Below are 14,846 nucleotides of genomic sequence, written 5' to 3'. Positions count from 1 at the left end.
TACTAAAAATACAAAAATTATCTGGGTGTGGTGGTGGGCGCTTGTAATCCCAGCTATTCAGGAGGCTGAGACAGGAGAATTGCTTGAACCTGGGATGCGGAGGTTGCAGTGAACTGAGATGCATCATTGCACTCCAGCCTGGGTGACAAGAGCAAAACTCTGTCTCAAAAAAAAAAAAAAAAAAGAAATGTACTTTTCAAATTGTAAAGAACTTAATAAGTAGAAGATGATTTCTTTTATTACCATCTCACCAAGTCATTGAGAAGACCAATTAAATATGTATGCCAAGAGCTGCTTGGTATAGTCTGGAGAATCATCATAAAAGGTTACATCATAGTACAATATTTTGAATGTAGCTGGTTTCACTTCCAGACAATAGAGAGATGGACAGAAACTCTCGGTATTACATAGATAGGTGTTTCCACAAGATTCCACTGAGTCTGGCTTATAGCTGATCCCTCGTACAAGTATCCAGGGGTCATCTGAAACCCATGTCCTTTAGATATAAATATTGTCATTCAGAGATGGGATCCAGTGAAGTAGTGAGTGGATATAGTGTCTATAAACATTTCTGAACCTCTATTTATATATTCTATTCAAATATATTTTTAATGTAACTGTGCAAAGTAGAAAAATAATTTATGGGTTTGTATGTACAATCAAAAATTAAGGAATTAACCTAAAATAATTATTAACCTAAAAATAATTTTTAGGTTTGTATGTACAATCAAATATTTTAAGGAATTAAGAATTATACACATAAAACATAAACATATAAGCATACAAATGTCAAATATTGAGAAGCTACAGAAGAAATGTTAATGAAAAATTAGAGAAAGCACATGTTGATACTGCTAGATGGAACTCTATAATGATGTTGGACAAAATACACTGTGGAAGAAAAACTGGACATTAGAAGAAGATCAGTACGCCAAAGGACTAATGAAACAGAAGTACTGCTTGCAAACAACTGATGAGCTACAATCAGCTAGGATTATAATGGACAGACTGTTTATGTCGCCCCCAAATTTATACATTGAAGTCCTAACCTCCAACGTGATATTATTAAGAGGTGGGGCCTTTGAGAGGTGATTAGGTCCCAAAGGTGGAACCCTTAGGAATGGCATTAGCGTGCTTATAACAAGGCCCCAGAGAACTCTGTCATCATCTTCCCCACCATATGAGGATACAAGGAGAAACTGGTCATCTGTGACCCAGAAAAGGGCCCTTTCCAGAATCAACCAGTGCTGGTACCCTGGTCTTGGACTTCCAGCTTCCAGAACTGTGAGAAATAAATGTCTGTTGTTTATAAGCCACACAGTTTATAGTACTTCACTACAGCAGCCCAAATGGACTAAGACGATAAAGTTATACTGCTGAATATCAGTTATAATACTGAATATAAGTTACTGGATAGGTCAATATCAGCTAAACTTACCAAAAACTGTCCTAATGGAAGGCCCGCAGAAAGGCAGGAAGAATAATGAAGTCTATATGGAGCAGTTATAATTTCATGATTTTATACCTAACCCTTATGTCCTAATGTGGTTTGATAGCCTATATCTGCTCTCAGGGACACGTCTTTTGGCTGGTTGGTATCCATCTTGTCCTAGTTGTTAAATCCTTTGACTATCATCCCTTCCTATGCCCACACAACCTGAACTACTTGCACTTCCCTCCCTGTGTGATGGATTGAACGGCTTTAAATGTGGGCATGTTTACAGATTTTACCAAAGAGAAGCCTCTCATTGTCAGTACATTTATCCTCAACCTAAAAAAGGAAGGATTTTTTGGTTCTGGTTGCAACTAGAAGACTAAGTTAATTTATATAATAAAATGCTGCAGGAGGAGGGAAGGAGAAGAAAACAAGAGTCTCTAATGCTAGGAGTGGAGACGTTATTTTTGTCACATGTTTCCAAGAATCTCTCAGAATAACTTGGGGTGTGAAGGAAACAGGACAAGAAATGAGCACTGACTCAACATTGCTCTAGACTACACATCTGGGTCCATTTTAATATCCATTGAGAAATGTAGAGAAAAATAAAAATATTTTAAATTATCTTTATTTATTAAATCAGGTTGCTTGTATTCACTTGATCCTGATTCACATGGTGCAAAAGATTCCATCGCATAATCTTAGAACATTTCTTGTGCTTTTTCTCAGGCTGTACCTTTCACTTGGGCTGCTTTTTCACATTCCAAATCCTACCTCCTCATTTGTTTTAAATGCCACCTCATCATTGATACCTTCCCTGAGTCTTCTCCTCCAGCAAAAAGCCCCAAGCAATCCAAATGGGTATCATCATTTCCTTCTTTAAGATTTCATAGCAGTGGATCATCTCATCCCTTAGGCAATCATCGCCAGTGCCTGCTCAGCTTTCCCCATGGCAGCATGAGGCTCAGCTTCAGGGTCTGCTGAGGCAGTTATCACTGGTAACTGCTTCTAGGTTCAGAGTTGGCTGCTACTGTCACCCTGTTTACTTTGCTGTCTTTGTAAATTTAAGCCTTTTCAGAAAATCTTTTTATAAGTGGGATTTTGGTTACCTCTATGGGGAGAGTTTAATTTGGGCATTCAAGTTACTTTAGCCAGAAAATAGCTTATTATGTAAACATTTTAAAGAGCAATTTTGTAGAGAAGAGGGCTAGTTTACGTCTACCTTAATATGAGGCGACAGGCTAAATATTTAAACAGATCTTAAATGATTCAGGAAACCCTAGGGTGATAATTTCATAATGACTAAGAGTTCAGTTTCTTAATCAACAAAAGAAAGGCAGGGTGGAGCCTGGATTAGATGCTCTGAGATCTATTCTTATCTTCAAATTTTAGGAATCTGTTTGATTATTATAGGGATCCAGGCATTCGCAGGAGGAGCATCCCATCCTTTCTGAAGGTGAGATGGTGGAGGTGCCAAATGGGCCAGGTCAGTTGTGTGTGTGTGACCCAGTGTGGCTATACCTGGGGCCCGGGTCAGTCATGTGTGTGCATGACCCAATGTGGCTGTACCTGGGGCCCAGGTCAGTTGTGTGTGTGTGACCCAGTGTGGCTGTACCTGGGGCCTGGGTCAGTCATGTGTGTGCATGACCCAATGTGGCTGTACCTGGGGCCCAGGTCAGTTGTGTGTGTGTGACCCAGTGTGGCTGTACCTGGGGCCTGGGTCAGTCATGTGTGTGAGCCAATGTGGCTGTACTTGGGGCCCAGGTCAGTTGTGTGTGTGACCCAGTGTGGCTGTACCTGGGGCCCAGGTCAGTCATGTGTGTGCATGACCCAATGTGGCTGTACCTGGGGCCCAGGTCAGTTGTGTGTGTGTGACCCAGTGTGGCTGTACCTGGGGCCCGGGTCAGTCATGTGTGTGCATGACCCAATGTGGCTGTACCTGGGGCCCAGGTCAGTTGTGTGTGTGTGACCCAGTGTGGCTGTACCTGGGACCCAGGTCAGTTGTGTGTGTGACCCAGTGTGGCTGTACCTGGGGCCTGGGTCAGTCATGTGTGTGACCCAGTGTGGCTGTACCTGGGGCCTGGGTCAGTCATGTGTGTGAGCCAGTGTGGCTGTACTTGGGGCCCAGGTCAGTTGTGTGTGTGACCCAGTGTGGCTGTACCTGGGGGCTGGGTCAGTTGTGTCTGACCTTGTGTTGCTGTACTTGTTCTTTGCTTCTTTTTTCCTCCCAGGTATCAACTATAGAGTCATCTCTTCACAATAACTATTTGCAGACCACAACACAAGCCTTGCAAATACATAAACATACAAAGAAACATGAATCTCCCCCGGGGACAGAAGGCCAGTGGCAGACTAGAAATCTGCACCGGAGCCACCCTACAGTGCTCTCTAAACTTTAACACTTTGCCAAACAGCCTCCCAACGCGGGGCTGTGTTTCTATCTACCTCGGGTTCCATGTTTACATCCTTCATGTGGGAACTGGAACTTCCCTGCCTAAATCCATGGCCATGGATCTCCTGGGAGAGCCTTTTTAATTTCAACCCAGAGCTGGAGCTTATGGAAACTGAACCATAAAAGGCTTCCAGTTGTCAGAATGAGGCATCCAGACTAAACTTGAACTTGAACTTAGCAGGGATCTGTGACCTCCAAAGGGAATTGGGGAAAGGGTTTGTTAACAAGGGCCAGGTGAGGTGGCTCATGCTTATAATCCCAGGACTTTGGAAGGCCAAGGCAGGTGGATCATTTGAGACCAGGAGTGTGAGACCAGCCTGGCAACATGGCAAAACCCTGTCTTTACTAAAGATATAAATATTATATATCCATGTAATCCCAGCTACTTGGGAGGCTGAGGCAGGAGAATCGCTTGAACCCGGGAGGCGGAGGTTGCAGTGAGCTGAGATTGCGCCAGTGCACTCCAGCCTGGGCGACCGAGCGAGACTCTGTCTCAAACAATAACAACAAGTGAGCTGTTGGGTTCTGGATTCTGGGAGGGTCACCATGTGGAGCAGAAGTTAGTATGTGGTAGGAATATGACCGAGCAGCTCAGCCTCAGATCATGATTTAAACTATTTTTCTTTCTCCTCTCCTCTTCTACCTTCTCCCAGTCTCAAGATACCACCTTGAGACAAGCTGCGTATGTGTTATCTTTCATCTTGAAACCCAGCCTCAGAATGGGCTGTGGCCTCCACTCCCTTTCTTTTCCCATTCTACGCTCTGGTGCCTTATGCACACTTATTAACCCAGATGCTTGCGGAGCACACACTGTGCTGTCTTTTCTGCTCATGCATTTCCTTAAACCCTCCAGGGGTCAGATCCCGATAGGACCCAGATACCTCCAGAATTCTTTCTTTAACAAAAGATGTACTTCAAGGCTGAAACACATTCATGGCTGAAGAGTGACTACAAGGCCAACTGTGATTAATTGATAACCTGGTAGGATCCACGATGGTGCCAGCCCCTTCACCAAATGAGACAATAATTAAAGAGGGGCCACCACAGCCAGTCACACCCCTTGGCACCTCCTAACCCCTCAAGCTCTTCTGCATTCCAAATCCTTCTTCTTCTCTCTCTCTCTCTTTTTTTTTTTTTTTTTAAAGAAACCCTGTATTTCCTCCACAAATTGAAGAGTGGAATTGCTTTCTGCTCTTCCCCTTGCTGGCACAGATAATAAAGAAATATTGCTCCTTCATATCACAACTCATTATTATTTTGACTTCTTTCCATGAACGGTGAGAAGCCAGACCCTTCTTTCTGGTTATAGTAAGAATTTGGGAAATACAAATCCATACTGTCGCTGTCTTGATCGGTGCAGACCTCAGATCCCAAAGGCTCTGCCTCCTGCTGAGGCCAGACCAAGCCCCTCTGGCAAATGACCTCTGCCCCTAATTCAGAATCTCCATGTTGGAGGCTCCGTCACCTTTCTCATTCAACCATTGTTGCTTGGGGGCACTCTTCTTGAAACCTACTTCAATTTTTCACTTCTGTGTTTGATCATGACCTCCTGTGTGTTAAAGCTACCTCCTGCTTCTGAGACAGGATTCTGGTTTCTGATTATGTAGCTCCTTCTAAGACTCTCTGGCTCCTAGTGGGTCTGCTTGCCAGTTTTCCCAATCCCTATGCCCCGTCGATCCCTATAATTTCCCAAGTTCTTATTTAACGAAGATCCCACCCCAGGGAGACAGGAGTCACTGGGCTAGGAACCGGGAGACCTTGATGCTGGCCCTCTCTGTATCACTAGCTCATCGGGAGTCAGGGAATCCACTCAACTTCTGGCTTGAGTAGGGTTTGCCATCTGATACAAGAAGTGGGTCAGTTAGATCTTAGGTTCTTTCCCCTACAGCACTCTATAATTTCAGACCCTTGGTGGCCTCCTTCTTGGGACGCACAGGAAAGAGGAATTTGGTACCATCAACTTTGAGGGAACTGGGGCACTAACGTTATATTTCAGACGCACCCCCTCATCCCTCCGTGGTCTCCTCGCTATCTTAGAAGAATGTCAGGGGCTGAGCTTGTATAGAGCAAGCGGCTGAGTGCTCCTGTTCTGTGGATTTTCAAGATTTTAGATGACACTGATAAAAAGAGAACAAAGTCATGAAGCCATGAGCTCTCCAGCAGCTAGCAAAGGCTAGCAAAGACATTTCTCTGATAAAAGTTATTCATTCTCCACCTATGGCTTAGGGCATTGAAACTCTAACTGAGGAGTGAATTGCTCCTGAACTCAGTCTCTGCCTGTAGCATATTTTCATTCTTGGAGGTCATCGCAGGAGATCATATTTTGTTAGGACCATATTTATGACTTACCTTTCCATAGATTCATATCATATCTTTCCAAGATACGGACAAGCAGCAAAAGTATCCTTTGTATTCTGTATGCAACATGGCCTACTCTTTTGTGCATGCTGGTTGGTGTGAACAAAGTCTTGAAGTTTGGGATAAATTATCAATGAATTGGGACATAGGAAAATATTTTTCTGAGACTTCTTTAACATAACCTCAATCTTTTTTTCTTATCTGGTCATTTGAGATGGAGTCTCACTCTGTTGTCCAGGCTACAGTGTAGTGGTGTGATCTTAGCTCACTGCAACCTCCGCCTCCTGGGTTCAAGTGATTCTTCTGCTTCAGCCTCCCAAGTAGCTGAGATTACAGGCATTCACCACCATGCCCGGCTAGTTTTTGTATTTTTAGTAGAGACTGGGTTTCACCATGTTAGCCAGGCAGGTCTCGAACTCCTGACCTCAGGTGAATCTGCCCACCTTGGCCTCCCAAAGTGCTGGGATACCAGGCCTGGTGATATTTGATCATCCTTAAATATGATTGAAAAGTTAATCTTTGAAATTGTTTTACTACCTTTATTGATGACTTAGGCTCATCACTGTGTGGGATATTTACCCCACCTAGCTCATGGGACTGTTATTTTTTGTTGACGATGGGAGACAAACTGTGAGATTACCAGCACAGCGTGCACAGACCACTCTGATAAGCTGCACCCCTGTATGAAACGTAAAGTAGTCCCACTGCCCCAGGATTTGTGGAGGTCCAGTCATGTCGCCCCATGAGCAATGTTATGAGGTAGGCGGGATCCTCACCCATTCTGGAATACGCTGTGCTCCCACCACAGCCGCCGCCCCCTCCCTGCAAGTGTGCCCGCCCCTCCCTGCAAATGTGCCTGCCAGGGCTCTCTGCCCTGACAGGGTGGCAGGAGCTGACCTTCGCACTTGAGCAGGAAGAAGTCCATGCTGTGGCTGAAGGAAGCGCTGAAGTAGGTACAATTCTCAACCAGGTCGCAGGAGAGGCACTGCCTGTTGAAATTACCCACCGTGTTGGCACTGGAAGAGCAAAGGACACAGGGGTGAACGTGGGCGGAGAGGAGCCGCCCTCCACGCTGGGTGCCGCAAGCTGCTGGGCTCTCCCCATGAGGGTGATCTGCAGAGCCCTGCTACAGACTCCCCCGGCCTTTCTCCCTTTGTCTCCCTGCTGGAGCCCCTGAGACCACCCAGCTCCATTTCCACCTTTCTTTGCTAGTGGGTCCCTCCCACTCTCAAGAGCTATCAGTACCCTTGCTTGTGGCTCCCGGCAGGCAGTCACATATGCTGCCTTCTCCCAGCTTTGCAGATGCCCTGGTGCAAGGAGCATGGAGTTGTCGGCGTTATGATCTAGCACTCTATCTGCACGTGTCCTGTCTCTCTGAGTGGATGGCTAGCAATTTGAGAAGAGTAAACAGGGTGACGTATCTTCAAACTCTCTGGAGGTCCAAACGCTGGCATGCGAGCAGGCAGGGGCTGCAGTATCACCAGTGGAACCAAACTCTGGCAGCTTCCAAAAGCCACATCCCCTGACAGAGTGAAACCGCAAGAGCTCGCGCTTCCCATTCAATGGAGCTAAGCAAGTGGGAACCGGCTTGAAGATGTTACCCAGGACCACTGTGGTCAAGTGTCATTTCAAGTCAAGAAGGCCTAAAATGTGCTCCCTAAAATGGAAAGATCCTGAGGTACTGGATCTACCTGGAAGAAGTTCTTGTCTGAACATTTTGCCCCTGGAGGGTCCCCTCTAACCACAGGTTTCAATATGAAGACTGTTGTTCCAGGAGTAAAGACATTTCATGGGACAGGGAAGACAACCTTCTCATTCTGTAAGTTAGAGGATGGGGCCCCAGGCAGCTTCTCACGTTTATTAATTGGTGACATGCGGATTTCAATTTTCCTAGTAGACACGTGGCGACAATGGAACATGTACACAGAGAAGCACATCTGTGACTCTCCCTCCACTGGCTCCCTCATGCTGACCTCATCCTCTCCGCACAGCTGCCGATGGCTGGGAAGGGAGGCTGCATTCACCAGGGAGGCTTTCCAATGTCCCAGCAGTGGGGTGGGGGCAACAGGCACTGGCTCCATTTAGACCATGTGCCACTGGCCTCAAGCCTCAGGTCTGCCCTGAACAACATTCTCTTCAGTGGCCCAGATGCTTTTAGGTGTGACTGGCTGCAGCCCTCCCATGCAGAGGCACGGGGAGGCAGCAGACACCCGCTCCTCACCTCTGTGGCCCTGGTAGAAAGTGCCCAGGGCTAATCTCACTTCACAACCCAAAGCCTCCTTTAGTGAGAACAGTGATTGGGCAGATGACAGGACTAAATGCAGAAGAGGGACATGCCCTAGAAAACACCCAGTCCCCCTCCAGGGTTCAGGGCACAGCATCCCTGCCCTCTTTGAGATTTGGAAGCTTGTCCAAAGATGCACAGTTGAGCTGTTAAGATGGGAAATTGCCTTTGGGGCCTCATCATAAATACGAGTCTTCTACTTTATAGCCATAGAATATTTGTGATTAATCTTTTTTCTAATCAAATTTCATTCATTTACCCTGATCCCAAATAACTTTAGACTGCTTCCAAATCGAGGAGCTTCAAGATCATGCTTCCTGTCTTCCTCAGGGCAGAGGCCCCAAAGCCAGCGAGCTGCAATGATGGACAGCAGGGCCGGCTCCTCGCACTGACCCAATGGTTCATTTCCAAACCACACTCTGCTCCCTACAAACACTCAGTATGGGGAGGGGGCAGAATTCCTCTGAGGTGACACTGAACAGAGGTGAAAGGAAAGATGGCTAAAAGTCCATCCGTTATCAGAAGAGGCAAGTGAGTGATGGGGAAAACCCAAGTCAACAACAGCAGAAAAATAAAGCTTCAAAAGTCTCAGAACGACCCGTTTGGTGGCCTCTACAAGTTTCATTACTTTGCTCTGGACTCCACAGCGACTCCTCTGTGGTGGGGTCTGTCTTTGCTGCCCCCCATTTCTGAACTGCTGAAAAGGTGCAATTCTGCAAAGCCTGGATGCCCTCCTAACGGGGAGAACCCTGTGTGCAGGGGGAGCCACAGCTACCTGTAGAGTTGTCGTCTCCGAGGCAGGTCCTCCGTGCTCAGGAAGTAGCTGCAAAGATCACCAAGGTGCACAGGGTTAGTTTGCTTCAGGGCACATCTGCACTTTACATTCCTGGCACTACCTCTATGGACACTCCTCAGGGACTGCTGCCCATGGCCTGCAGAGAGCAGCTCCCCTGTTCAGGTCCAGCTACACCTGTGGCCAGAGCAAGGGGTGGCCAGACACCTAAGGGCTGAGGGGCACCAGTGCAGATTCCATTGGCTTTGGGTGCTCCCTGTACTGGCCTTTGCTTCATGGCTGGAGGATACTGTGGTTGGGGATGACACACACCTGAATATGGATGTGGAATTCTTTTACAAGATCACACACCTTCTGAAGGGCAAGGAGCTGAGCACATTTAAGACAAGTTAAGACATAGAGTCTGGCCCAGTGAATAGTTGATTCATTTTCACCTAAGACCTCCCAATGCAGGAACCTTGGCTCTTACCCAGGGAGCAGGGAGGCAAAATTGTGGGGTGGTAAAGTCCTCCGACCTGGGCTCCCCTCATCTGAGCCAAATCCACCTGCTACCAACTGAATAACCTGGAGCAAATTACTTATTTTTGTTTTAATTTACTTATTTTTAAAATGGGGAAAGCAGTAAACCCACCTCACCTCATGGAACTGTTGTATTCAATGAGATAATGTCTGTAAAGCACTTGGCTTAGTGCCTGGACTAGTAAATACTGAATCAACATCAGTACTACCCCTACCACTGCTGCTAGAAAAGTGAATCAGCATCAGTACTACCCCTACTATTTCCACTAGAAAACTCAATCAACATCAGTACTACTCCTACTACTACTGCTAGAAAACGCAATCAGCATCAGTGCTACCCCTACTACTGCTGCTGGAAAACTCAGTCAGCATCAGTGCTGGCTCCATTTAGACCATGTGCCACTGGCCTCAAGCCTCAGGTCTGCCCTGAACAACATTCTCTTCAGTGGCCCAGATGCTTTTAGGTGTGACTGGCTGCAGCCCTCCCATGCAGAGGCACGGGGAGGCAGCAGACACCTGCTCCTCACCTCTGTGGCCCTGGTAGAAAGTGCCCAGGGCTAATCTCACTTCACAACCCAAAGCCTCCTTTAGTGAGAACAGTGATTGGGCAGATGACAGGACTAAATGCAGAAGAGGGACATGCCCTAGAAAACACCCAGTCCCCCTCCAGGGTTCAGGGCACAGCATCCCTGCCCTCTGAGATTTGGAAGCTTGTCCAAAGTCGCACAGTTGGGCTGTTGAGATGGGAAATTGCCTTTGGGGCCTCATCATAAATATGAGTCTTCTACTTTATAGCCATAGAATATTTGTGATTAATCTTTTTTTTTTTCTAATCAAATTTCATTCATTTACCCTGATCCCAAATAACTTTAGATCCCTACTGCTTCTACTACCTGATCCCTACTACTGCTTCTAGAAAATTCAATCAGCATCAGTGCTACCCCTACAACTGCTGCTAGAAAACTCAATCAGCATCAGTGCTACCCCTACTACTGCTGCTGGAAAACTCAATCAGCATCAGTACTACCCCTACTACTGCTTCTAGAAAACTCAATCAGCATCAGTACTACCCCTACCACTGCTGCTAGAAAACTCAATCAGCATCAGTACTACCCCTACCACTGCTGCTAGAAAACTCAATCAACATCACTGCTACCCCTACTACTGCTGCTAGCACGGTTCCCCTCACGGGCTGGCTGCAAGCCTGTGTTCTCAGGATGCTGCAGCTCTGGAAGCTGGACTGCTGAGACGGGAATCTACGATACATTTTCATGAAGAAACTAGGAGTTAGTGATGCTGCCTGAGGAGGAAAGAGGAGGCCTCCCGTGCTCCTGTACTCCATGAGTGTAATTGACAAACAATAACAAACGTGTCCCATTGGCCAGTAAGATGGGGCAGGCCCCTGGTTGTCACTCACATCTTATTCCCCTTCTCGTCGTAGGCTAGGATCTTGGTCACGTCCCAGTCCCCGGAGGTGATGGACTGGATGTTGTCGTTGCTGCTGTTGGGCTGAAACACACAGACACGGCATCAGGAGCAGACACCGGTGTTCCAGCATGGCTCTTCATCCTCCAACTGTTTTGAACACCAGGCGACAGCGGCTGCCATTCTCTCTGTAGGAAGGGCTCTCTGCCCCTCTGCCTGCTCCTCTCCTGGGAGGCAACATCCTCCGTGAAGCTTCCCGACCAACCCCAGGCCCGAAGCCTCCCCCACCCCTGAATGTCAGTGGTGGGGAACAGTGCCCTGTCCTCTTTGGTGGTCCAAATAACTTGAACCTGGCCTCCAACCACGATGGACGCAATCTCAGGAGAATCAATGCTTTATAGGCCTTTTTCATTTGTAAATCTAATTAGTGGAGCCATTACCGAAGGGGGACCGGTGAAGGAGGAAAGAGACAAATGCCGGGAGGTGGATGAATTCAGGGAGGGAAATAGAGAGAATAAATGGAGGGAGAAAGGGCACCTCCTGCTGCCGCTGACAAGGACGGTTTGGACCTGTATTGCCACACTACACGTCCTGCACATACATTGTCTTTCCCTATGTGCCCCTTGAGCTAAGAAGAACGGTAACAGACAATGGTAAGACACATGGTAACAGAAGAGAGGACAGGGCCGTCTAGGCAGCAGTGATGTTTCAGTGGGGATTTGAAAAGGGGTAGCTGTTCTGGATGGCAGGTGCCCTGGGAGGTTGGTGCAGATCAGGTGGAGATTAAACTAGGTGGAGGGCCCAAGGCACACACTCTGGGGGCTGCAGACTCAACCATGGAGGTTTGGGGGCAGCAGGGCCTGGGGGCGCAGAGAGTGTGCAGGAGAGGCTGGGGAGTTTGAAGCAGGTTTGGAAAGGCAAGGCTCTGCGGGACCCCCAAGGGGTGCCTCATGGGCGGTGCAGGAGATCTGCTTCCTGCTGGAATGTTTGATAGGGCTCTGGGCAAATACAGAGACTGGGTGCCAAATGAAAACACTGAAGCATTTATAAATCTTTTTTTTTTTTTTTTTTTTTTGAGACAGTATCTCACTCTGTCCCCCAGGCTGGAGTGCAGCCTACTGCAGCCTCCACCTCCTGGGTTCAAGCAATTCTCCTGCTTCAGCCTCCCAAGTATCTGGGACTACAGGCATGTACCACCATGCCCAGCTAATTTTTGTTTCACCATGTTGGCCAGGCTGGTCTTGAACTCTTGACCTCAGGTGATCCAGCGGCCTCGGCCTCCCAAAGTGCTGGGATTACAGGTGTGAGCCACCCCACCCGACCAGCATTTTAAAATCTTGATCTAAGTGGTGTAAAATAGTAAACAAAATCATGTAGGATGGTAGAAGGAAGACCATAGGAAAAAGCAAAGGCAACAGCTTGCAGACATTCTATCAGTCGTGCCATGAAGTGCACTAAGAACAAATTGCACCGGAACCTCTGAGAGACGCCATTTCCATCCCAGGAGCTCCACAGCCCCCACCCCGATTTCATCAAAGCTGCTCTTAATCGGGATATTCTTGGATTTTTTTCTTTTGAAATTGCCTTTGGGGCCTCATCATAAATATGAGCCTTCTACATTATAGCCATAGAATATTTGTGATTAACCTTTTCTCTAATCAAATTCATTCATCTACCCTGATCCCAAATAACTTTAGACTGCCTCCAAAACTAAGGAGCTCCAAGATCACGCTTCCCTTCTTCCTCAGGGCAGAGTCCCCAAAAGTCAACATCATGGCAGTCCCGTCCTGCAGGTGTGAGGCTCCCTGAGGTGACCTCTGCAGGAGATGCTGACCCCGGGATGTCTACTTTTGGTCCTAAATTCATGTATATTAATCTCTGAGGTTCCCTACCCAGGGATGCTCCGTTCCTAACTCACCACACCCCAAAACCAGTGAGTGATGACTCGTAGTGGTCACATGATAAAATAACACCCTGCATCTAGCTCCGGGTGGAGATGGGGCAGTGTGGGAGGCTGGACCCCTGAGGGACGTTGAGTGCATGGAGCCATGCCTGGGGGGAGTATGTTAAGGAGACCCGCAGCAGAGGGAGAAGGAAAGGACCTCCGGCACAGATGGTCCTCCAATGTCCTCAGCCTTACACTGAACAGGGGACCCCAGGGTCTCTGCTGACCTTGGCAGAAGGCGTCATTCACATTCGCACACATGACCAGATAGAGCAAGGCTCTACCAGGCCTGATGGGAACCTCTGCACTCACCAGCGCCATGCTCTGCGCCGCCTTTGGGAGTCACCTTCAGTTTCCTCGAGGTCCTTGAAAACGCAGGTGTGCCCAGTCCTAGAGGCTGTCACCCCACGGCCTCTAGCAGGCTAGTTTCTAGTTCAGTTTTACCTAGGACTTACCTGGGACGAGGACACCGTGATGTGATAGAATTTCCCTCGTCCTCCCTGGGGGATTGCTCTGATGAAGAAAAACTTTCGGCCATCCTTGGAGAACACAGGTTCTTCATTCTGTGGACAAAGGCCACGGATGAAACCACGACTAAAACATCATTTATTCTGAAGAGGTTGAACCAGGATAAAATACACCCTGAGATACATTTTCTGTGTGATTTTTAAGGAGAGGTACAGTTGAAATAACAAGTGCTCAGTGAGGCCGTCACTTTCCTTGGGAATCATGAGTCAACTGTTCTGTTTTCTTAAAGAAAAAGAAGAACGAGGAATTAAGAGGCTACAGCTTTGGCAGTGGCAAATGAAAAGGCATCCCTCAGTCTACACAGCGCCGAGACAAAGACCAGCCCTGTGTGCACGCCAAGCTCACCAGCGAGAACAGAAACTCGGCTCTCAAATCTCAAAAGGGGGTGCTTCCCCCTCGATTATTGCCCATTGAAACCAGAGTGTATTGTGAGATTTCTCCAGTGGCATTTATTATATATCAGAGAAAAACATAATTCTCAACAATCACAAACGAGATTTTGCCTAAAAGCAAAAATCTGTTCTTTCAATCCTGTCTTTTCTCCTTATTTAATACAACTGATCTCACACTGAATAGCCCATCAAGAAGGCAAGAAAAAAAAAGAAAAAAAAAAAGAAAAGAAACACAAGGACAAATGCCATGGATTCTAAAACGCAGGTGGAAAGGGATGGCAGTCCCAGGGACGTGCTCCACCTCGGGCCATACTGGATGACAACATTTGCTTGGATCTACTGTCACTTTTCCCTGGAAACAGAATCAGCATGCCCAGTTTTCCCTGGGGGAAGGGTTCCGGGTTGGATTTAGGGCAGGTGTTGCCACCGTCTCTGCCTAGTCCCCAGACAGTGAACAGCCAGGGGGCTCAGCCTTCCACCAGCCCGCGGGGTGGCCGTCGCTTTGATGGGTGAAAGGGATTTTGCTACCGTGGTACCTTGGCCTCTCTGAAGCCCAAGTTTGAAAGTTTCCATCCGTGAACACCAATTAGTTAGTTACGAGATGTTTTTCTGACTCAAGGAGCTTCACACTAACGCAGGGATGAGAACAAATGGTAAATAAACCCCAGATGGCACAAGGAAAACTCATTTCCCTACAGTGAATGAACCCATGCAG

General features: G+C 47.4%; 1 protein-coding gene across 9 annotated transcripts in view; it reads right to left on the bottom strand.

The window, feature by feature from the left end:
• The window catches only part of DPP6 (dipeptidyl peptidase like 6), a 1,166,688-nt gene that overhangs the window by 79,143 nt on the left and 1,072,699 nt on the right, over window positions 1-14,846 (bottom strand). For all 9 annotated transcript variants that reach the window (XR_004058085.1, XM_030933144.1, XM_030933145.1 and 6 more), the window contains 4 exons: window positions 13,667-13,774; window positions 11,259-11,350; window positions 9,305-9,352; window positions 7,143-7,261 (listed from right to left, as the gene is read on the bottom strand). Coding sequence is in view for 8 of the 9 variants with exons in the window: in XM_030933144.1 (XP_030789004.1) it covers window positions 7,143-7,261; window positions 9,305-9,352; window positions 11,259-11,350; window positions 13,667-13,774 (367 nt within the window). In the remaining variant the exon portion in view is untranslated. The remainder of the gene's footprint in view (window positions 1-7,142; window positions 7,262-9,304; window positions 9,353-11,258; window positions 11,351-13,666; window positions 13,775-14,846) is intronic.

Source organism: Rhinopithecus roxellana, chromosome 6 (assembly GCF_007565055.1).
Source record: "Rhinopithecus roxellana isolate Shanxi Qingling chromosome 6, ASM756505v1, whole genome shotgun sequence".
NCBI lineage: Eukaryota > Metazoa > Chordata > Mammalia > Primates > Cercopithecidae > Rhinopithecus > Rhinopithecus roxellana.
The sequence above is the reverse complement of the archived record's forward strand: the minus strand, read 5'-3'. Positions and strand labels throughout refer to the sequence as shown.